The sequence below is a fragment of the Paralichthys olivaceus genome, chromosome 22, assembly GCF_024713975.1.
Source record: "Paralichthys olivaceus isolate ysfri-2021 chromosome 22, ASM2471397v2, whole genome shotgun sequence".
Classification (NCBI taxonomy): Eukaryota; Metazoa; Chordata; class Actinopteri; order Pleuronectiformes; family Paralichthyidae; genus Paralichthys; species Paralichthys olivaceus.
Window position 1 is genome coordinate 14,676,694 of NC_091114.1, and position 24,233 is coordinate 14,700,926.

At 42.2% G+C, this 24,233-nt stretch overlaps 1 protein-coding gene across 4 annotated transcripts; it reads left to right on the top strand.

The window, feature by feature from the left end:
• Nucleotides 1–1,200: 1,200 nt before the first annotated feature.
• Nucleotides 1,201–23,922, top strand: LOC109634806 (uncharacterized). Of its 4 annotated transcripts, none has more exons than XM_069519048.1 (30): nucleotides 1,201–1,462; nucleotides 8,484–10,644; nucleotides 12,188–12,249; nucleotides 12,489–12,527; nucleotides 12,655–12,816; nucleotides 12,924–13,474; nucleotides 13,727–13,947; nucleotides 14,075–14,209; nucleotides 14,439–14,537; nucleotides 14,790–14,818; nucleotides 15,134–15,276; nucleotides 15,394–15,498; nucleotides 15,585–15,619; nucleotides 16,045–16,197; nucleotides 16,343–16,471; nucleotides 16,559–16,726; nucleotides 16,812–16,938; nucleotides 17,175–17,345; nucleotides 17,435–17,469; nucleotides 17,596–17,760; nucleotides 17,840–17,974; nucleotides 18,175–18,213; nucleotides 18,299–18,439; nucleotides 18,537–18,631; nucleotides 18,726–18,749; nucleotides 19,123–19,561; nucleotides 19,755–22,623; nucleotides 22,801–22,917; nucleotides 23,021–23,142; nucleotides 23,220–23,922. In XM_069519048.1, exons 1-30 carry the CDS (start codon nucleotides 1,323–1,325, stop codon nucleotides 23,292–23,294), a joined length of 8,886 nt encoding a protein of 2,961 aa, XP_069375149.1. In that variant the 5' UTR covers nucleotides 1,201–1,322; the 3' UTR covers nucleotides 23,295–23,922. The 4 variants fall into 4 exon arrangements, with proteins under 4 accessions (XP_069375149.1, XP_069375150.1, XP_069375151.1 ...); XM_069519049.1 differs by having other exon boundaries at nucleotides 15,134–15,275; nucleotides 15,399–15,498; XM_069519050.1 differs by having other exon boundaries at nucleotides 13,727–13,923.
• The last annotated feature ends 311 nt before the right edge of the window (nucleotides 23,923–24,233 follow it).

Consider the following 24,233-nt stretch of genomic DNA (forward strand, 5'->3'; position numbering starts at 1 on the left):
GTTCAATTTGTTTTCATTTTTCGATCTTTATTCAGTTTTTAATTGTCATTTAAAGTTTGAGAATTCTTAAATTGAACCGTTTGTAATCATAATGCGACATTAGCACCTTTAAAACATGAATTAATGTGAGTTTCGTGTCTGCTGGTGATTGTGCAAAAGTTACTGTTAATCCAGACTTATGAATTTATTTATGTACTTACCACTGAGAACCACTAGAGGTCAGCATTCAGTCAGTACCAGCACCCAAGGCATCTTCTGTGAAACCTGAAGTTTTTCGAAGCCTTGAGGCCCAAAAACCAAAAACCAAAACATTTCCCCAGACAGCAGTTTCTCTGAAGCTCTTTCATCCGTTTCACTTTCATCACTTTTGTGTGTTTCTTCAGCGAAGACGTCGTAGAAACAGGAAACGTAGAAGTTGACGTGAAGTGAGCAGTCGGCCGCTCGCTGCTCCGACCGTCTCAACAACAGACCGATGGAAATGTGACATTTATGTCTGTTTGGTGTTTTACGTTTTGCTCTGCAGCTGTTCTCAGTCTCTCCAGTGAAGCAGAAATCGTTTGACAACATTTGGAAATGCAGATAAACACCAGAGGACAGGATCCCGCCTGTAGTGGTCTTAAGTCCCTCTCTCTCTCTCTCTCTTCTCTTTTGCTCTCAAGACTCTCTCGCTTGCTTCTCTCTTCTCCTCTCTCTCTCTCTCTCTCTACCTCCCTGTCTCCCTCCCTCTCCAGCTGCTGCCTCAGAGGGACGGCTGTGGAGCGTTGCAGCGTTCCTCCAGATTTGCCTCCCAGTTCCCTCGTGGCTCAAATCCCGCTGACCCACTAAGGGCTTCAGCCTTCAGAAACCCCACACGCTCCCGATCGGGCACACCTGGGGTCTGGGACGCCTGAAATTCCAGAATACGTGAATAACGTAGGACTTTGCGTTTTGGGAAGAGCTGCTGAGTTGGTCTTAAGTTTTTGTTTTTAACTTCTGGTCCTGTGTTGGAATTGGCTGGAAGTGATCGTAACGACTTTCTGAAAGCGGATCAGGCGCTGTCTGGAAATGTGTGAAGATTTGCAACCTGGGAAATTCTGTTCTTCTGGATTCACGCTTGGATTTTAAAACATGATGCTTCTTTCTTTGTTGGCAGGAAAATAATTCTGGGAGAGCAACTAGAGAAAACTCCTCTTTTTCATTTTTTTACCTTAGTCTCAGGCCAGATATCTGGATTTATCTTTAAATTGGAAGTGCTGATGAAAACCAGAGGTGCACGTGTTTGTGTGATCAAGGACATTTAGAAAGTGTTTACTTGTGTATATGTGTGGTTGTGTTGTTTGGCCATGCTGGAGGAAAAGAAGGCCCGACAACAACGGTCGGCGGACACAGGTCACCCGAAGATGACCAACGACGGCGCCCGAAACTTGGCTGCGAGCAAAACCACCAACCGCATCGCAAACAACAGCAACGACCCTGCACGACGGTGAGGACGAACAATACGTCTTGTTTTGCAAACTCACTGTGATGATTATAATCACCGTCTTGTTTTCTGAGATCGATGTGTTTATCGTACATCGCGAACAGACACAGGCTGACGACAGATTTAGAAGTTAGCACAGACTGGTCACTTCTGTCTAAACGTGTAAATGCTCTTAATGTCGTCTTCTGACGTTCTTGTGCGACCACGTGTGCATGTGGAGCAATTAGCAAGTGTGAAATGGTCGTGTGGTATTAACGCTGGCTAGCCCCGCTGACCCTTCAGCTAAAACAGGAAGACAACTGTATGTGAGAGCGTTGTGCACACGTGGGCGTCTCGTCTGTCTAAATCCGTGGCTTTAAAAGTTTTCCTCAGCTATGCATGTCGTTCATAACATGCACGCACAAAGAACCAGCACACACGTGTTGCTGGATGTTGACAGCGTCTGTATCTGATGGAAACACACAACAAATGCTCTGTTGAGATGTTTGTGATAGAAGTTTTAGAAAGTAGAGGAAAGCAACTAAAGCATGAAGATGGATTCAAACGTTTGAACCGTCAGTGGTTGAATCTGAGTCGTCCTCTCTCTCACCTTCATTTCATTTCTCTGACGTTTACCTGCTAGAGAGTTAAATCCATCAGTCTGTCTGTCATTCATCCATTCATCCATTCATCCATTTTCTTCTGAAATAAACAAGGAAACTCATCCTTTCAGTAATTTACTCAGTTCATTAAACCCAGTGTCAGTATGTTCTCCACAGAGTCACAGCAAGTCCCTAAATATGTTTTAAATCATTTTACAAATAAAAGACTTTAAAAAGTTAGATTATATTTTCCAAATAAAGATCTTAAAAGTTGTATAATATCTTAAATTTAAAATTAAAGGCTTCAAGTTTGTTACATTTAATTTTTTTATCAATAAAAGGCCTCAAAGAGTTAAAGTCTTGAATCGTTACGGAACAGAAGCAATACTGAAAAAAAAATCTGAAACAGCTGAGACGCTGGTTGAGGTGTTTATAACTTTGTGTGTTTGTGTGTGTCGGCCATGTCGTGCCTCCTCTGTGATGATTGTGTGTGTGTGTGTGTGTGTGTGTGTGTGTGTGTGTGTGTTTGTGTGTGTTTGTGTCTGTATTTTAAAAGAGAGACATTGACATGAGAAGTCATCTGATGCTTGTAGCACAGTTTATATAAAGGCTGATCTATAACCACACACACACACACACACACACACACACACACACACACACACACACACTTGTGGCCCAGCGCCTCGTAAATGTTTGAAGGTGTTTTAGTTTTTCGGAATGCAACACGTTCAGATATAAAAGTGCAGCTGCTGCTATTCAACCGTTTTCTTTCTCTTCTTCTTGAGACGTGAACACGACGTTCCACGCGGTCGCTCGTCGCTCTCGTTGGTTTTTACGGGTGGAGGCGGGGTTTAAGACCAATACTGCTACCAAGATGATTTGGCTTCACTTTTGGAAGCGGTCCTGCCGTCCATCTTTATTCACAGGCGGTTAATGAGAGAAGAAGAGTTGTGCTCTCTCCTTGTTCCAGGTTTTTGGATTCATCGTCTCCTCAGTTGAGACTTGTCGACTTTCAGCCTCCACGTTTCCGCGGAGCGACCTCCTGACGATGGAGTCACTTAGTGTTTGACTCCATTAGTTCATCCACTTGTAAAAATAAAAAAAAGATCTGGGTCGAGCCTCAGAATCACGTTATTAACTGTGATCAGAGAGGACAGGACGTCACAGCCCGACAGTCACTGACTGAGAGACAATAGAGGCAGAGAGAAAAAGATCAACTGCTCTTGTCCACGGGAACTTTTAAAATCAGAGATGAAACTTATCTCTGTGTCTCTTTCTTCGACAGAGTTTGTTCTCTACGTATATTCAGCGACTCTGAAAATAGCCACATCTTGAGGTTAGCTCATCGATCACCTGACACCGCGGCTCGTACAGGATGACACATTCCTCGATGGTGATGAAAACTCTCCTCAGAGGACGAACCCGACGTACACACATATTCACACCGTGTTACACGATGCTGTGTCACTATCATTTTCCGCTGCACAGACATGTCAGAGAGAAAATATTTCTTTACAATTCACAGCATCAATTCTCACACTAGTGGCTTTTTACGAGCGGTCGAGCACGTAACAAGTACTGATTTGATTGAGAGACCCCTAGTGGCTGAAGTTACATATTGCACATTTAAAGGGAACGCCCCAACTAACGAATACTCAGACTTTCTATTTGTCTTTGGTTCTTATCAGTCACGCAAAGCGGAGCCTAACAGAATTAATCACCTGCAGAGGGCGCTGTCGATTACGTGGTGTTGCTTTAAATTTAAATTTAACTTGAACTTTATAAAACTATTAAATGTCAGTATTTATCACCATGTACACATACTACAGAGGAACATACATAAACTATAAATACTGACCATAAATTACATCTCAGTCCAAGGACGTGTGTGTGTTTATTTGTTTGTTTGTGTGTGTGTGTGTGTGTTTATTTGTTTGTTTGTGTGTGTGTGTGTGTGTTGCGGTCAGTGACGGCAGCTCAGTGGTGAATTGTTGTCATCGGGGCTCATTAGAGCCTCTGCTGACGGCTCCTCAGATGACGACAGCGTCTCTTGAGGTATCACACCCACAGAACATGAACGTGCAGATTCAGTTTCTATTATTTCTTTTACTATTTCAGCTCGAGTTTATCTCCCACAGTGAAAATTCAAGTTAAAGAGCAGGTTCACTAGACGAGGAATAAAACGGCTCAGTTCTCACTTTTAATTATCTTGATAATTTGAGAAAAATCTCCATAAAACCGAATGTTTTATTTATATCATCCTCCTCCATCGAATTATCAGAACTATCAAACCACTTCTGTTGCTGCGGTGAGATTTATGACTCTGACATGTGCAGCAGCAGCAGCAGGTCGTTGCTGGCGTCGGTTACCGTGTCTCCTCTGCGTGGAAATGAAACCACCTGTCCAACGCTGGGCGAAGTGCCGAGGACACAGGGACCCCCGGGGGCTGCTGAGGTGATCACGCGCCCACGTCATGTGACCTGGGAACTGTCAGTCATAACAGGCCTGCAGGGCAAAATGTACATTTAAATATAAATAAACACATATTGAAGAATTATTTGACCAACTTAAAAAAACTAATGTGGTGACACACGATTAAATTAAGTTTGTTTCAATCATAGTTAACAAATTCAAATGTCTGAAATTTTACAGATAGAAAAAATCCTTAAAGATTCTTAAATTGTAATTTAATGATTTTCAGCTCATCAGCGTTGAGATTTAATTAATTTATTGTTTTGCCAGGTGAAGGAAATCGGAGCTTTGTTTTTTCTGGAGAAGAGCCTCGTGTTGAAGACAGATACTAATTTGAGGTTTCACATCGCTCATCAGACTTGGCCGTGGTCGTCCCGCGTCCTCACTGATCCGGGGTCGGGTTTCCTCCGTCCAGAATTGTTGAGATCGTTAGAGAAAATGTGACGATGCTGTTTGGGCCGGGGGGATGTAGATTAATGAGTTAGTCAGAGTGTGTGTGTGTGTGGGTGGGTGTTACAATCGCTGAACACATAGTTCTGTAAATGTCTCCACAGATCAGTTTGATCGCCCCCTAGTGGCTGGCTGCAGAAACCCTATCTCCTCCATGTTAGCAGATGGGGAATGGACCTAATTACAGTAACAGATATCATTTTAGGGTTTCTCATCACACTCATGTCTCTTCAAGTGTTTCTGATGAGTTTGGTTTTAATTAGTTATTTGATGACGTCATGATTGACAGCTGAGACTGACTTGTGATTGGTCCAGAGCGTGAATCAGCGGGACCTCGAGACCACGGCTCCACTTCTGCTCAGACTCTGACTCCAAACGTCCTCATAGATAAAAACACATGAATGAAAATAAAACACTTAAATAGATATAACTTTTTGTTATATGTAAAAATGATTAATTTCTACTTTGTTTATTAGATTTAGGTTTAGGGTCAGTATTTACTTGTGATGGTTAAGGTTAGGGTAAGTGGCTTGGCAATGTATGAAGCCAGTGAGAGTCCTCACTAAGATAGAAGTACAAAGAGGGGGAGCGATGACAGCTGAAAATAAAACTGAAGGCTCTTGGCTCAACGTCCCCTACCACACACACACACACACACACACCCCTGCCAGTCAGCTGTTGTGTTGTGGTCAAGTGTTAAGCCCTGAGCTTCGGGGGAGGGGATAACAGGGGATATATTAGTAATTTGCTGCTCGGCTCCTCAGAGACAGATGAAAATATTCATCGTCATCTTAATAAACTGTTGATTCAGTGGATGGTAAAGTCAATACCTGTGTATTATCAGAGGCTTACAGCTCTGAGCACTGTGTGCATGTGGTTGAATTTGGCCGGGGCCTGTCGTTGGCTCTTCTGTGGTCGTACTAAGCAACAAGGCGAACTTAGCAACTTTAACGAGCGCGCGGCTCCAAAGCTCAACAAAGCCCTCGTTGATTCATGTCTTTATTTTCAGGAGGAAGGTTTATCACCTTCTTTTTAGAGCTTAACTAAATCTGATCTGATCTAATCTTAATTCAGGTGTAAATCAGACTGAAAGTGATGAAGACACGAGGAAGTTGATGCTTCATTTATAAATATCAAACAGTATGTTATGTAGTTGTGGTCTTGAGTTGTCTTGAGTTGGTGAGTGCTGTCTGGAATAAATCTTATGTATAAACTCACCACATTACACCTTATCATTTATTATAAAAAGGTAAATATTTAATCCATAAATTAGCGTGAGCTAATTATTGTTGTTAATATTGTTAATATTATTATTAATCATATTATTATACTTTTTGTAAAAGGAAGGAATTTTATTAATTGCCCCTTGGTGGTTTAATCACCACGTCCTCCTCCTTTTTATATATATGTATGTTCTGTCATGTTACTTTGTTGAGCGTGTGTTTTATTTATATATATTTTAAATCTTATCAATTTATTTTTATGTGATCATGTAAAAAAAAACCGTCCGTGCTTTTACTCTGAAGCGTTATACTTTTACAGAGCTTCACGCTTTTACTCTGAAGGAAGCCGGGATCCCTCATGCCGGAAGTCTTCACGGGTTTCCGGCTGTTTATTTCCTTGTTGTCATCGGGTGGACGAAGAGTCTAAACGCAGCGAAACCGACAAACTCAACGCAAACAACGGAAGGTATGGCGACAAAAACATCGCTAAGGCGGTTTAACGTTACATTTCTACGCGACAGTCGCTTTTTTCATTTCCTTTCAAACTGCGTTAGCCGCTGTTAGCATCGGCAGCTACTTTAGCAACACGAGTCCCGGTTGAGCTCCAGCTCGTGACAAGTGTCAAACACGTTTCTCTCCAACTCGATAAACATCGTGATAACCTTCTTTTTCATTATTTCACAATAAACGACTGTATTGATAAACCTGCAGGTTAAGAAGCGGTTTCACGCAACATCACCAGAAGTGGATGTTTCCACTCAAACAGGATGTGTCCGGAGTCTTTAAGCACTTTATTTTTATATCAATATCTCATCAACACGGATTCATCATGCGAACGTGGTTTAGTTCAAATGCATCTTAATATTAACGAGTTGAAACTTCAGAAAGCTCTGAATGCTTCCGGTTCCAAAAAAAGGTTCATTTCCTGCTGCCTGATGTTCTACCACGACACCTATCGGCCGGAATGAGAAACGTGACAGGGGAAATTGTGTTGGTGTGAAAATGTGTTGGTGTGCATTGTGGGTAAAGAACGGGGAGACACACGCTATTCACAATTGGTCGTTGCGACTCAAGTGTGTCGGAATTTGGCAAAAACACGGACGCTGTAAACAAAAGCTGATGTCAGACATGAAGTCCAGGAGACATCTGAACGAAATGTGTTGTATTTATGTGTTTAGAACTTTAAAACAACTCCTCGACATTCCCTTTAGAATATTTGCATTCTAACGAAGAACAAAAAGAAGCTCTGTTACCTGAGGATATGGTCCTTGTGGCCCATGAAGGCCGACTCCTTCATGGGCTGTGTAGACCACGTTGTTGAAAAACTGAACTACAATGAATGGAGGGAAATTTAGACCTGAGAAGATCCACCTGTTGGGGCTTCAGTGCTCAGACTTCAGATGTATCCTCCAAAGGCCCCTGGATCGACAGCTACAGGCTGAATTTGACTTGAATCCAGACAAGGCTGCTGTGGTTTTTTTTTTTATAGTTATATTTAATTGCAAATCTGCTGTTAAGTTATGAGAAGTTGATTTATTGATACAGGCAACAGTCAGCACAAGGATAGAGTGAAACATTATCCTGTTCAGAGTGGGTTTAAAGGTTCTGCTGTGCTGTGTGAGGATGATTTGCTCCTTTGTTGAGAGTTTTCCAGACTTTGACCATGGACTGGATTTGTCACCAATGACAGAGCAGAAAATGTGCTCTGTATTTCTACTTCTGAATGAAAATATTAACATTAATTGGGTTTCTCTGTGTAACTGGATGTTTGTGAAAGGGCGGTAGTCGAATTGTTCCTGAAAAGTTTTGTAAAGCATTAACCATTGGGCATATTCTTTTATTTTGCACATAAGGTTTCTATACTTACAATTCTATGTTGTTACACTATTTACCCCAAAACCCAACATGTGATTTATAGTCGTGATTGAAGTTTAATACCAGAGTTCGGCTCAGTGATCCCATGTGCATTTTGAAGTAGAAATCGTCGTTGTGAGATGTTACATTTTGCAACGTGCTTTGTGTGTCTGCTGGTGTGGGTTTCATGTGCTTCCAACAACGATGAGCATGGAAAGGAAATAAATGAGTTTGCATCCTCTTGAATGTTTTCTTGTAACAGCTGTGACCTTGTTGTCTTTATCTGTGCTTTGCTACTTTTGCTTTGCTCCCCTGAGTGTGTGTTCAACAGGAATCACCAGAGTGAACAAGGCAAGACCTCCCAGATACTGGATTTCACCCAAACAAGGATCTGAAGTACAGTCCAATTCAGTAACCCCTTTCTTTGTTTTAACTTTTCAGCTTTGCGTTGCTATCGGAGCGTGGTGCCATATCTCCTGCTTCAGTGCCCCTAACGAGCCCTCTACTTGGAGGGTTCGCAGGGAGCTCGATCCTGATCGGACAGCAAGCTGCAACCTTGCAGCTGGCTCAACTGAAAGCCCAGCTTGCACTGACGCAGATAAACAATGCCCTCACAATTGGCAGTCAAGCTGCAAACTTGACAGTCAGCTCCAACATACCTACACCCTACATACCCCCAACACCTCCCTCCCCAACTGCTGCAGCCATCAGTCTCCTCAATCTTCTTAAGATTGTAAACACCATGTCTCATCCCTTTTATAACCCCTATGCCTCTGGCAGCCAGAGTTCCACCCAGGGGTCATATGGACTCTCCAGTACGCAGGGAGAAAGGAATCCTCGGAAAGCATCTCCTCATTTTGGACCTGGGTCCAGCTCTTCTGCAGCTTCTTCTGCGACTCCTGCTGGAATGATCCCATCACTACTGACTCAGTCAGTGAGCTACAGGCCTGAACAGGGTCGGGCCAAAATAGACAAGGACATAGAGAGGTCTGTGGACCTGCATATTAGCAGAGCCAGAGAGGAGGTGACATTTGTTGGTAAACCGGATCATTGGCCCATAGGCCAGAGCACTTGCTTTACCAACACTCAGGAGGTTCTCTCCTCCGGCACAGGGACAACCTCCTATCTGATGTCCACAACATCTGCATCTGCCGGACGCAGACACTGTGATGGTGAAAGTGGCAGTGGCTCCTCGGACTGGTTGCCTTGCTACAAAAGATCAACTGCAGATGATTCTTCTAAATTTTATTCATCACCAGCCTCAACTAACTTTACAAGCAGCGAGAGAGAGCGTGATGTACAGCCCACTCCAGGATCAGGTGATTATGACTATCGTGTGTCAGACAAACCTGTGGCTCCTACAGAGACAAGTCACCCCAAGTACAATTCTGAATCTGCTGCTAACATCCTTTTGCAATTTGGACTTGAAAAAAAGGATTTAGACTATCTCATTGCATACCCTGAAGACCAGATGACCCCTGACAACCTTCCATTCATCTTGCGCCAAATCCGCATTCAGAAGACGGAGAGAGCTTCGACTGCAATTGAGCCAAAACCCTGTCCTCAACCTCAACCCATCAGAGGTGTGAGTGGAGTGGATGGTTTTCGGAGTTCTGGAGGGTCATCAGCTGTTCTCCAGCACACTAAAGTAATTGACTATGGACATACTGGCAATTATACTGGAGGGGTTTTGGATGAGATTGAAAGCACCAGTGGCAGAAGTGCTGACAGTGATGGGAGTGGCAATATGTTGTTGGTGAAGACTAACAATATTAGCAGCCACATTCATGCACTACTGCAAAAAGATCTTGCAGAGGTGAAAAGCAGTGCCCTTGGTTCTTCATTTGGCCAAGGTAGCACTGTTACCAACTCTTCATACAGTTCAATACTGAGATCAGTAGCTCCCCCATGCATTGATCCAGCAAAGCAACTGAAGACGCAACCACACCAGACTTCTCAAACAATCCTTAGCTCTTCTTCCCTGTCAAGAAAAGACAAAGACGGAGGCTTCAGACATGAGGAATCCTCCAAGGCCCGTCCTTTGAGAAAAACAGAGGCAGATCACAAGTCGGCATCAAAAACCCAACTACCTTCCTCTCTGTTCCGGGGTATGCATCCTAACCGACCTGGTCTTGTGCTCATTGGTACCAGTGAGGCCACTGGCACCAAGAATCCGAGCACAACTCAAGGCAAAGGTTCAACGGTTACGAAGCAGATAAAAAAGCAGCAGCAACCGACGCAGAAACAGCAGATGCCAAAGAAGCATGTGACGAAACAGCCAGTAACGCAAATGGGGAAAGCGTTGTGGCCTCCAGTTGATACTGCTACACAACCTGCTTGTCTCCTCTCCATCACCACAAATCCCTCTCGGACTGTGCAACCTTCAGTGTTTAGCCCTCACCCCATCAGTATTCCTTCAGCTTCACTTCAACCAGCCAGAAGTGCAAAGAACTTCCTTCAGTTGCCAACACAGCATCCAGCAAAATTGCCAGGAACCAAGAATCTGCCATCGACAGCCATGATGCATGACTATGCGGCAGCCACACCGAGGGTCTTTCCACATACCTGTTCTCTGTGTTTCAAAGAATTCACTAATATGAAGGTGAGTGGAAGACTAGACACTGATTTCTCTCCCTCTTGGAAATTATGGGTCATTATTTCGGTGTCTAAACTGTAAATTGTTCTTTTGTTCTTTTAGAATGTATCATACCAATTAAAAAGAGCCCAAGTGTTGAATTATGTGAAATATATTTTCAAATTGTATGAAGCTGTTATCATTAAGAAACAATGCTTCCACTTACAAGCTGTGCACCCTTTTGCAAACACACATTTAAAATGTAAGCTTGGTGTGAGATTGTTGACTGATTTTGTGATACTAGATGCTCAATATCTTATTGAAGCCAGTTATAGCAAACTATTGTTCTCTGTATGATGCTTGATTTACATGATTTTATTCACTTAAAACTGCTGGAACATCAGTGTCTAGTTTAGTCAGATGAAAGTCATGTAATCAATCAATGTAACTGCCATCAACAGATATGGGCTGTTGATTAATTTAATATAAAATCATGAGAACTGGTCATCTTCTATTATGATACCAAGATGGGACTAAGACTTGGTAGACATGGCGATGTCAATGGAAAGCCACTGTTTCCCATTTCTCTTTGTTATGTTACTCCTGTTTCTAAGTATATATTTCAACACACTATGTTAGTGAATGTACCATCTGCACCTTTTTACCACTGTTAAGCTGTTTTCAGACATGAAGGAAAGGTCTGCCTTTTACATATGAAGAATGCAACAGTAGTTTGTCTTGTTCAGACATGTTGACTACAGGAACATTTCCAGAACATTCAAGCTTGGAGAGGCAGGACGGGAAGTATAAATACAGCTGTAAAAAGCACAGTGTTGTTGTTGTTTACAGCAGATCCACACCGGCATCAAATCTCAGTGTGTTTCCAAGATTTTCATTGTTGTCTGCTACATCTGTAGCTCCTCTTTTCCATCCTGAGATAGTAAGGATGTTAGTAAGAGCATCAACACACACACTCGCTTGTTGTGTCCGAAAAATGTCCAGAGCAACTGACATAGACATTTACCTTCTCATATAGAGCCCCTCTGGAGCATTTCTGTAAAATGTACGCGCTTCATTACATGTCTGAAAGCAGCTTTAGAGAAATCTCTGAGTCATTTGTTACATTGATTTATGTAATATCTAACAGTATATGTCACTTTTCTTGTACTACTGGCCATTGTTTGGCCAAGCTTCTGTTATGATTTATTGTTCACCATTTTTGATGTTGTTGCTGTTGGTCAATGTCCGACCTAATTTGGTCAAACCTGCTGTTGGATCAGGACTGAAAGAAACCAGATGAAATGTTTTGCATTTTTGGACTTCCCATCTCCCCTGACTTTATATGGACATGGATCTACAAAAGTTTTCTCTTTTGTGTATATATAAAGAAACTGAAGTAGAATTGGACACTTTAGAGACGGACAAGCTCTCTGAAGATCTATGGAACGTCTTAAAATCTGCTGTAATGATGAATCATCAGAATTGTGTGTCATGGCAGTTGAGTTATTGAAGCTGATAGTATTTGTCGTGAGGTCTGTTGAAATGTTGTGTTTTTTCTTCTGATCACCAGGATTGGATCTCCCACCAGAACACGAGCCTTCACCTCGAGAGCTGCAGAGTCCTACGGACAAAGTCAGTCTTGAGTTTTCTTGAAATGTTCTAACTTTAAAGGTCTTGATTGTTAAAGTTATTGTTTGAAGATTATTGCCTTTTCTGAACATTGAAGGTCCACCATGGATGCACCAATGTACTGTAGGGCTGTGACCTTTTCCAAATATGACTACTTAATAACAATCGACCTTAGCGCTGAAATGTTTGGTTTTTATTGTCAACCTCTTTGTTTTAATGTTTGAATTGTTTTACTCCTCCAGATACCCACAGTGGAATGGTGAAATTGTACTCGAGCCCAGGTAAAGTTCTAAGTGTTCTTCAGACAAGTAGAAATCAAACCAGTTAAGAACTAGTAACCTGCAGATTTTTGGAAATATTCTTTCCCTGTCATTTACATATATTTAACTCGTTCCCTGCGCTTTTCAGTGCCACAAGGAAAGATGCCAAACCGTCTTCCTCAGCTTATGCGCAGACTTCCCAACAGCGTCATAGGAAAACCAGTCATGGAGGCCGCTCCCGCTCACACTCAGAGGGTAGAAGAGAGAAACACAGCCGATCACTATCATCACACAGCTCCAGATACACTCGGTCTGTGAGACACAAAATCTGAATCCATTGAAATGTCAAATTGCAAGTTTAAAATTTATTGTTAGTTTAATTAACCGTTAACCAATTTAAAATGTTCTATATTTCAGTTCCCGGAGTCGTTCTCGCTCTCCACGTTATGACCGCGATTGGTCACGTTCAAGGAGCAATGAGAGAAAGAGGAGAAGAGACGACAGATGGTTGTCTCCAAGAAGAAGCCGCGAAAGACGATCATCACTGCCAAGAAGGAGTGAAGAGAGATGGTCCTCTCCAAGAAGAAGCCGCGAAAGACGATCATCACTGCCAAGAAGGAGTGAAGAGAGATGGTCATCTCCAAGAAGAAGCCGCGAAAGACGGTCATCACTGCCAAGAAGGAGTGAGGAGAGATGGTCATCTCCAAGAAGAAGCCGCGAAAGACTATCATCACCAAGGAGGAGAGGCGACAGATGGTCCTCGCCAAGGTGGAGTGAAGAGAGGTGGTCATCGCCAAGAAGAAGCTGCGAAAGACTCTCATCACCAAGGAGAGGTGATGAGAGATGGTTGTCTCCAAAGAGAAGAGACGACACATGGTACTCGCAAAGACCATTGTCATCAGAGAGTTCCCCTCAGCGGCGGTTGAGCAGTGCCAACAGACTGTCGAAGAAACAAACAGGCAAATCAGGTTTGAGAAATTGCAATTATAAGATAAGAGATACAGCTAACTGCTCTTTTCTATTGATGACAAAACCCATCAACCAGTGTCTTTATACAGCCCACATTAAAACTTTGTACAATTTTCCCTAATTTCCACTTAAAATAACAATAGATCACTAAGTATGGAAAGAGAATAATAGATCTCATGTTTTATGTAGTATATCAATATTATTAGTATTTTTAATGTCTCATGTCTTGCTTGTCACCTTTGTCCCTCTAGATGTCCAGTCTTTGTCCGAACTGGTTAAAACTCTCACTCCTTCCTTACTGACCAAGCTAGCCAAGGAGACCCAAGGAGGGAAACGCTTGAACCTTAATCCCTCTGCTGCGAAAAAGAGCCTTTCCTCTGCTGCCTTCTCATCAGCAAAGAAGACGATTGTGAAGACATCAACCACGACCAGCCTGCAGAAGCTCGATGTAAGTGCTTCAACAAAGACTAAGGTTGGTGTGTTTGTTTGTTTGTTAGTTAGTTTATGAAGGACTTTTTCTAACCAACTGTTTTAATACTGACACGAAAACACAGTTTGGAAACTTACACATATATTTATGTGGTTGTCTCTTTACTCAGGTGTATAAACCTTCACCTCCAACCATGGTGAGGTTAGAGGGCATCGTTAACACCCTCTCTCACAGTGAGGTGGTCGCTGCGGTGGAGGAGTTCGGAAAAACCAAATCAGTCGTATTGTTTCGGAAGAAACTAGAGGTATGTATAGAAACTTTTAACCGTATATAAATTGGGCACCATGACAGCTCCCGAAAGTGGGGACACATTTTGGTAAAATATTCAAAATAGGGATGCAACCATTTTGCAGTTTGGTGGCACGTCTGAAGTTCAGCATTTTGTTGTGTTTTTACATGTTGTGGTGACCTGTTGTTGTGAGAATGTTGTGAGTCCTGATGGTCCTGGTAATCCAAAGTCTTGTGTCATGTAGGCAATGGTGTGTTTCGAGAAAGAAGAGGATGCCAAGAAACTGAAGAGCTTAAAGAGCATCAACATGAAAGGAACCCCTGTCTCTGTTGTCACACAAACGGTATAACTCTGGATCTGTCGTTCACTCCCTGTTACTGAGAAATAAACCTTTCAGAGTAGAAGTATTTGGACAGTGGACTCTGTGCAGTTTTGAAATTTGAAAAAACTGAACCATTCGCACTTACCTGAATGTTCCTCACATTTTCCTGTTGATTCTGGACTGGGCGTGTTGATATTTGTCTGCCTCAGTGTGTTGATGGAGTCATTAATCAGAATAATCTAAAATAACAAATCTGATTTGGTTTGTTTGCAGAATCTTCAGCTAAAGAAGATGCCTCTGAAGTAAGATATGCTTCGCTCACACATTTAAACAGTGGTTTTATCTTTCATTCATCAGTATATTACTATATTCATCGACCAGTATCTCTTTTGTCTAGACAGTAAAAAATATTGTTCATATATTAGTCATTCGTGCACCTGCTGGGTTGTTTTCAAACAGTGTTTAGGATTAAGTACAAATAACATTGGTACAGGAAGTCAGTCTTTGAAGGACATAATGATCTCATAGGGAAAATTAACATTCAAACCACAATCTGGATTTTACATTCCTCTGTTCTTCTCCTGCTTCACAACCATGTTCTTTTCTTTTGTTCAAAGAAAACCGCTTCTGTCCTCCAGTGTCTCCACATCTCAAACCACTAAATCCACAAAAACCACCACTTCCTCCAGAACGGTTTTGCTGCCAAAGTCTTGCAAAACTTCACAGAATTCCTCTGGAGCCAAAAAAACAAATATACAAGGTAAATGTTCATAGTCAGACCTGTCAGATATGTTATATAACATCAATGTCTTTTCCAAATTCTGCTCCTGTACTGTTAAATGTGATGTTGATGTAATGGTAAATCTCCTCTTTGAAGCTCCTGCGTCTGCCTCTCAAGCCGCCAGCAGAGATCCATCCGTGAGCCACCAGCTGCTGACTATTGGGGACATGATCATAAAGCACCTTCATCACAACAAAATCAGTAAGAAATCCAAGAGAGAGTCTGTTTGCATTCTTGATTCTTTAATTTTCTTTTGTGTTTAATGTTTACTTTTTGCTTTTTTACAGAGTGCTTTAGGAAGAAAATCTGCCAATTAAATCCGGTAGGATTTTTCAAATTATTTCAACTTCACTATTTCAACATCTAGTTTCTTTTTGTCTGTAAAAGAGCCAGACAATGCTAGATACGGTACTCAGGAGTTAAAATGTCTCACCAGATATATCGACTGATGCTGTACAGAGGAAATAAAATGTGTTAATCATTGTTTTTTTATCGACCAATCATTCAGACTGTAGTTATGATCTCATTCACAGCTGAGGCAGTGTTGATGAGTCGGTGTTAATGTGTAATATTGTACAGGGTGTCTGTCTTAAAGCTCTTAAAATATGTACATTGAATCTGCACAGGTTGGTGTAGGCATACAGCCGCAGTGCCATAATTCTAGTTTTCATCGAGATGATTTTGTCAAACGTTTTTTGAAGTGCACTCATTTTATTCTTAAATGATAATTTTCTGTAATTTTCCCAGTTTTTGAGCAATGGTAACCGGCATATGATGATCACCAACCTGCCGAGGTACGAAGATGGCTTCTACACCGAGGAAGACATTGCCAACGTCTTCATTCCATACGGATTTAATTATACCAACGATAACATCTATGTTTTTCCTGAGGCCGGCATGGTAGGCACCAGATTTTTATCATTGGCCATAACTGCTACTCATATTTCCGAGTAATTCTAGTATGACTCTTAATGTCATTTATTTTAACTCTGTTTCCACATATTGTTTTAAATACTTACATCTTTTTCTCTGGTTCCCCTCTCAGGCCTTTCTCGTGATGTCGACACTGCAGGATGTGCAGAACATAATGAAACTCAATGTGAAGGACAGCATCATGTTCAAAGGGTCTCGTCTGCTGCCGCACGTGATGCAGCACAACATATTAAAGTCGCCGGTAAGCATGTACAAACGACCCTGCTCGTTTCTTTTCCTCAGGTTTTTATTCACGTCCAGCGTATTAAATCTGATGTTCTTGTTTCAGCTTGTATTTTATAAATCCCTGATGAACCTGTTCCTGATACAATCAAAGGAGGATCGGACAGAGAGAATAATCTACATCGAGAACATCTCACCGAGCCAGGCCAGAGACCTCAGGGAGGCTTTGACAAAAATCGATTCAGTCACAAACTACCTGCCTCTACTCAACAAGGTATAAACACACACACACATGTGTTTAAGTGACTTAAATAAAGACTTCCTCTTCATCTAATCTGTCCTGTATGCATGTCTTTCAGGTTTTTGTTGAATTTGACTCCAGTCGTGATGCTGATCGAATCGGAGTTTGGTACAGCCTCCTAGAACATGCCCCTGGTTACAATGTTTACAGACTGAGAACACCATTTGCCACTGTCACAGCTCTAGGTACGTTTTTGTGTTGAGAAATTAAAAGTGTACATGTAAGAACCGTTGCTCCCTCGACTTGAACAGGATCAGATGAGGTGGCTCAGGCTTCTAGTCAGGATCCTTCCCCCACATTTTATGTAAACCCCTCCAGTAGATTTAGCTTTTAGATTCTGCTAACAAACAAACAAACAAATAAATCTGCTTGGTGGAGGAAGTTAATATGCATTCTTTTTTGCTGCTTTTTGTCTTTGCAGCACCAAAGCATCCTGTGAACGCGATGCCGGACAGCAAGGATATTGTTCCCGGAGCAGCTGTCCCCACAAGAAAAGCTGGCATCCCACAGGGCAGCATTGGAGCATTTTGGGTCATGATGTCAGCTGCTCCCTTTGTGTTCCCCACCGTGTCTCCTTGGTTCATCATCCCAAGTAAGAGGAAGAGCTGGGAACAAAATTTAAAAGTAAAGTTTGTTAAAGGTTTGTTCAATGACGTCATTCTGTTCATTTTTATCTTCAAGGATATCTGACCATCAAAGGAAATGAGGACATCATGGTATCCACATTTTCTCCACTAATACGACAAATGTCCTTCTGTCTTGACAACGTTCTCTCATAAATAAAATTTTCCTATAGCGTTGAATTAGTGTCATTGTGTAACTCTGAACACTGTGTCCTGCAGAAGGCCAACAGTCGAGGTTCCATGTTCCCCACAATCATGTTGACCGGTTTACCAGAAGGAGAATACAAGCACGAGGACGTCGCCAAGCTGGTCTGGCCTTATTTCCCCAAACAAACTCTTCACTCCCTGTACTACAACGTGATCGTGCTGACACTGCAGAGGAGGGTGAGGACGAAAGACTGCAGACGGACAATTGTTCAAATTGACGTATGTTATAACATGTTTTGTTTCTGCTCTCCTCCAGGCCTTCGTGCATTTCAGCGATTGGACATCGTGCTGCAAATTTGTCCAAGATCACATCTGGCATCCTCGTTCTGTCAGAGGCTGCGCTCTCAAGATCCACTTCGTGTTGGAGTACATGTATCCTGAGTCAAAAGAGGTGTGGCCACTGAGGAGAGAATTAAACAGCACAACATGATGAGAGCATCAGAATGTGATTGTTTCTGGTTCCTCACTAAACCTGGGAATCGTTTCTCAATGAACGTTCAAACCGACAGTTTGAACCATTTGGAGAAACGATGTTGTTTGACCGTGAAACGAGTTTTAACAACATCTCTGATCCTCTGTGTCTTTTTGCAGGAGCTCATGTACAAATCTTTGATGAAATGGAGCAACGCTGTGAGTTCTTATTCTTTATTTTAATCTTAATTTATTTCTTTCTTGACTCCTTGGTCCTTAACCCAGGCTGTTTGTTGTTTTTCAGCGAGTTCCAGATGCAGAGTCTCTGGAGGAGCGGCTGCTCTGTGTGGAGATCTCTGAGACGAGTGTTGTTGTTGTGAGGAGCGTCATGAAAGCTGTGGCGTCCATTGCTAAATTTGTCAGCTTCCTGCCGCTCGCCAACAGGGTACGACAACGACACTGCAAAGTTTTCACATTGAAGTGTGGCGAGAAAAGCGACTGAATGTCAGAGTTTTCTTTTGTCCCTCCTCTCTCCACCTCAGATATGTGTGGAGATGGCTGACACCAGTGGTGTCACTCAGGTGGTGGAGAAGTACAACTCACTGATGTCATCTTCTGCATGGCAGGGCCAAAATAGGTATCTGTCCTTCACTCAGGAATGAGAAATATATAATTTAACTTTTAACCTTTTTTACAAACCAGACAATCTCATTTTTTCTTCTTCTTCACAGGAGTCAAGTTCAACGTGTTGAATCGTGAGTATATCGCTTTTCAATCGATTCTCGTCAGATTAAAAATCAAAGCGTTGACAATGATCTGTGTTATATTGCTATCTGTGACATTCAGCTCTTTCCCGTGACAGAAACAGTAAAGTTAGCTCTTATTGTATAGTTGCTAACATTAGCTGTTGTCTAATTGTAACTGAAGAACAATCAACTATGTTGTTTAACCTTGAAGCATGGTCTGATGTCGGGGAGCAGCAAAGTGACAAGTCTGTCAGAGAAAGATGGATGTTGGTTTAGGAACAATCAAATCTTATAAATGACACTGAATGAGAACTTGAAACAAAGTGCTATATAATCTGCTGTTGTTGGAATGTTCTAAGTTTTTTTTTTTTTTTAATGTTAGTGTGAAGAGTCTGAAGCAGCGTCTTGAACACTCCAGTGAGATCACTTTAAACCTTGATCTGGACACCATCAGTGCTGAAGCTCAACCCCCAACACAGCCTCCTCCTTCCAAACCTTCTGTGCCAACCACTACCCGTGCTTCTGCTAAACCAGCAGCGTGCGCTGAATCCGTCACTCGTGAAGATGTTGCAGCAGAATCGAGTTCCGCTGCTGCAGGTGACCTAACAATTGAGGACGGTGAGAAACTGGGAACTGAGATCGTCCTGGACTCCAGCGCATGTCCTCAGTCAAATGAAGAAAAGGTTGTTAAGAAGGAGGAGGGGTCACCAACAACTATCAACGACACTGCTTCTGGTGCCACACACACAAATCTGGTCTCCTCTGAAGAACCCACCACAGAACTTCTTCAGATTGACCAGGACACTTTTGGGGCCAAAGAGGTGATGATTTTTTTATCCTCCTCTTTGAGAATTATCTGTATTTATGGAGAAATTAGGAATCATTATATCCTTGTCTGTATTGAATACATATGTTATATTCACGCAGTGTAGGTTGGAAAAAGCATCAATTATATTTGATTAATGAGATTTAATTGCTTCAAAGATTTATTCCTTCTCTCCGTCCATGATCCAGGGTCAAGAAGACTTTTCAGATGACGTACTTGCTTCAGACGCCTACATTTTTGATGAGCCAGATTTCAACATGAGTGACTTTGTCACCGTTGATGAAATTGTTGATGATGGGGAAGAAATGAACCCTGACCCCCATAGCCCCTCGTCTTCCATGCAGTCGTCCACAGGGATGAAAGTAGAACAAAGCTCAGGTACTCCATCTGCTCCAAAACAGACCTCAACAAGATCTTCAACTAGATCCTCAACAAGATCCTCAACAAGATCCTCTACAAGATCCTTGAAAGACTCTAAGAGCTCCGCTTCTTCCTCATCCAAGTCAACCAAAGACTACGTGAAGAGAAGGTTGTCTTCTATCTCGACCTCTGTGTCCCCAAAAACAACTAAGGACTCATTTAATTCCAGCAAATCCCCAGCCTCATCCTCTTCGTCTTCGTCTTTTCTGTCTCTTGAAACGTCTTCCCCCTCTGGTCAGAAAGCACAACAGAGCAAGACAAAATCTCCACTCAAAGGTTTACATACTTCGTCCTCACGTTATCGTATGGGATCGTCCTCAGCTCCACATGAAATGGTAAAGATGTTATCAGCAGCAGTGTCTGTAGAGCGTCTCCCTGTGTCGCAGAGAAAGTCGGCAAAAGAGAGTGCAGTGGCAAAGTCTGACCACAAAGTGTCAGCAGAGGGCATTGCTGCAAAAACTATTAAGTCAGAGACAAAAATTGAAAAATTGAACCAAGACCAGAAGTTAGAGACTGATTTAAAGGACACCACACTCAAAGACCTGGAGAAAGGGATAAAGAGAGAGATAAAGAAAGAAGAGGATGCTGATGGTGAAAATGACCAAATGCTTGATTCATTCGATGGCCGAACTGATAAACAGAAGGATGAAGGGGATCAAGCAGGCAGCTCTGACACCAAGCCACCTGAAACTGAGAACAGCTCGGTCTTGGACAGTGTCAACGATGATGGTAAAGCTTGCCCCGAGAAGTGCACAGAAGAGGAACTGGACAGTGTTACCAAAAACAAACCAGGTAAAGAGGAGAGTGACCTGGTCGAAGATGACGGGTCCACAGTAAAGCAGTTATCAGAGGAAGATGTGATTCAAGGAGACAACAAATCTGAAAGTAAGGAGGCAAATCATGAAGTTAGTGTCCAAGTGTTAGATACAGCTAGAAAAGAAGCTTCAATGGACAAAGTGGTCATGAAGAAGAGAAAACGAAATGAAGAAGAGGAATCAACATCAGCAGAATCCTGCAAACAAGTTGAAAAACCTGATGATCAAATCCCAAAAGATGAAGACCAGCCTCTTAAAGTCTGTGACAACAAAGACAGTGAAGTTACTGAAGAAACCTTTCAGATATTGGATTCAACTGACGATCAGACGGCAATGGACCATGACGGCCAAAACATTGAAGCATTGAGTGATCAGATGTCCAAAGAAGAAGAGGAAGATGCCAATAAGGTCGTGGACTCTGTTGAAGATCAGACAACAACTACACAGTCTGACAACAAGGAAAAGAAAACTGCAAAACCTGATGCGACTTCTAGAAGAGATGATAGATCATCCAAGAGGAGTGGCCTGAGGACCAGAGCATCCAGAAGTGAAGAGAAAGTCAAATCACCAGAGAAACAGGACAGGATGGTTAAAAAATCTGAAACACCTCGAGACACCACAGCAAAACGTCCTCAGAAAGACCAAGACGCTGAAGAGGAGAAGGTGTATGAGATAGTCGATTCCATTGAAGAAGAACTGGGTCAAGATGCAGCTGCCACAGAAAGGACAGATAGAAGAAGGAGTGGAAGAGGAAAGAAAGAGGACAAAATGACTCTGAATCTCACTGAGGCATCTGAAAAAGAAGACGAGGAGGCTTCGTATGAAATTTTAGACTCTGTGGAGGACGAGACTGCGACAGAAGAACCGGTCGTTATGACGAGATCGAACAGAGGAAGAAGGGAAAGGACGACTAAGAAAGACCAAACAAAAAAAGAGGACACACCGACAAGAAGGAGGCGCACTCCTGCCAGAGAATCACAGGAAAAAACAACGAAGACAGAGAAGAACGCTTCTCCAAAAGAGAGCTCACCAACAAAGATGAGTGACATCCCTGCAAGAGAGGAAATAGATGAGGATGCGACCTATGAAATATTAGACTCTGTGGAGGACGAGGTTCTGAAGGATGACCCGCCCACTACAGGAGGAAAAGGAAAGAGGGGAAGACCAAAGAAAGCAGTTAAATCAACTAGAAAAGACATCGTAACACTGAAGGGGGACAAAGATGCATCTGAAAAAGAGGCTGATGAAGAAAAGGTGTCATATCAGATTCTTGATGCTGTGGAGGATGAGATGGTCGACGATGGCCCTCCTCCAGAAGAGTCACACAAAAACAAGGAGGAGGAGCCTGTGTATCAGATTGTAGACTCTGTGGAAGATGATCAAGTTCAGGAAGAGTTGACCACAGAGGTGTCCGAGGGAGGGACGAAGGAAACCAGTAAGACAAAAGATGAAACTCGTCCAAAAGAGGAGGAAGCAGCTGTTAGAGAAACACCAACGTTTAGGATCATTGTGGAAGCCTCCGAAAACGTGGTCACCAAGGATTTAGATCATGATCCATCTGCTGGTCCGGAAAACAGGGAAAGATCATCCAAAGCATCCATCAAGAAAGAAGGTGCATCGACAACAAAGTCTCAGAGTGATCCCACAACACCAGAAGTGGAGAAGAACCAAAAACCATCCGGGGAAAGTGACGCAACAGCTCCGATGAGTTCTCTGGTGAACCTGGATGAAGTGAGTGATGAGGAGGAGGATTACCCTGATGACATAGCTGAGGAGGAAGAAAAGCTGGACCAAGTGAAGCAAACATCAAGACCTGCTAAAGGTTTGTGTTACCTTTAAAATGAAAGTGTTTACCAAGGCTACCTGGTGATTTCATTTCAAACCAAAAGTTGTTTATAATACACTTCCCCCCCAAAAGTGACAGTCTGAGGCTATTTTCAGGCCAAATTAATTTGTTAATAAAGGCGTGATCAATTTATCAGTTCTTCCTCTTCTTCAGTTGTGAGTAAAAGGAAGAACGAGATTGTCGAACCTGAGGCAAAGAGATCTCGTTCTCAGTCTCCTTCTGTTCCTGCCGACTTCAAGCTGCCGCCATTTAGAGCCAACCAGCCCCTGGGTGAGAAACACACTCGCACACAGTCTATTTCATTATTAATATTCTTTCGGATTGAAAATCATTCGTTATAGTTTTGACGGTTTGTGTTTCTGTGTCTCTTCAGGTCAGGAGTTTGTCGTCCCTAAATCAGGATACTTCTGTAACATCTGCCGTGTTTTCTACGTGAACGAGAGCAGCGCCAAGGACGTTCACTGCAGCAGCCAGACGCACTACAACAACCTGCAGGTACACACAAACACATGCACAAAATGTAACACAAAGACACACACATGGCCTCACACTGTTTGTGTTCTTCTTCTCAGAAACACTACCTGAAGCTTCAACAGAAACTCTCAAGAAGTTCAACGCCAAATTCTCAAGACTACGTTTCTGATTGATCCAGACTTCAGCTTCTGATCCTTTAGTTTGATTGTGCCTTTAAAATCTGGAGAAGTGAAACGTCTGGAGACGCTGTGGACGGGTGTAGTCGAGTCGTGTTTTCGCCCTGATGGTCACAGTGACAGGTTTTAGCGTGGATGGTCCCATTGTTCTTAAAAATCTTTAATGTTCAAATAAATGTTGGTCTTGTTGCAGTTAGTTGTGAAATAAAAGCTGACAGTCATCTTTAGGTTGTCAAATACATACAGTTGATATTCCTCAAGCAATGTGTTGCACATTTTGAGGGATATAGTGTTCGTTTGTAGAAGTTAAGTGTTGATTTAAAACGATAAGCGTTGTCCTCCAAGTTCCTTCATGTGCTGGTGGACATTTCTACACTGTAACTATATGTACAGTACGTTTTTGTATATCTAATCATTATCTCGCACGTCATTAAGGTTACATCGGTTTGTTTGTTTTTCAGTTTTTGCTGTTTACTGCTGCTACTTTACATTTATCAGTCAGTGCTATTTCTTTTCAGTGTTAAAATCCCAGTTTGTAAAATAAAAATATGGAATAAATATTTTAAATGACATTTTACCAACAGTATTTTATGGAAGTACAAATAAAGGAGTTCTGTTGAACACATTCTTGTAACTTTGGAATGATTGTGACGAGGAGCCACGCTCTCGTGCCTCGCTCCAGATTTGCAGCTGAAAACGGAGAACGTTCGGGGGAATGTTTTGGAAAGATTATCCACAGGTTCTCGCAAGAATATTTTATGATTTCACGTGTGTTTGTACCATAGACTGTATATAAAGAGGTTTGTACTGAGCATAGTGGCAGGAAGTACTAATGGTAGGAAGAAGGAATTCCTCAAAAGATAAATTGCACATGATTTTGGAAAATCACTCATTATCTTGAAATAACTAGATGATTAAAAACAAATATCACACATG

What these genes read in the sequence shown, in the direction of transcription:
- LOC109634806 (XM_069519048.1), top strand. Translation starts at nt 1,323, where the DNA reads ATGCTGGAGGAAAAGAAGGCCCGACAACAACGGTCGGCGGACACAGGT. An exon ending in AAGAATTCACTAATATGAAG is followed by an intron (nt 10,645 to 12,187) that starts GTGAGTGGAAGA and finishes TCTGATCACCAG; the next exon opens with GATTGGATCTCCCACCAGAA. An exon ending in CTAAAGAAGATGCCTCTGAA is followed by an intron (nt 14,819 to 15,133) that starts GTAAGATATGCT and finishes TTTTGTTCAAAG; the next exon opens with AAAACCGCTTCTGTCCTCCA.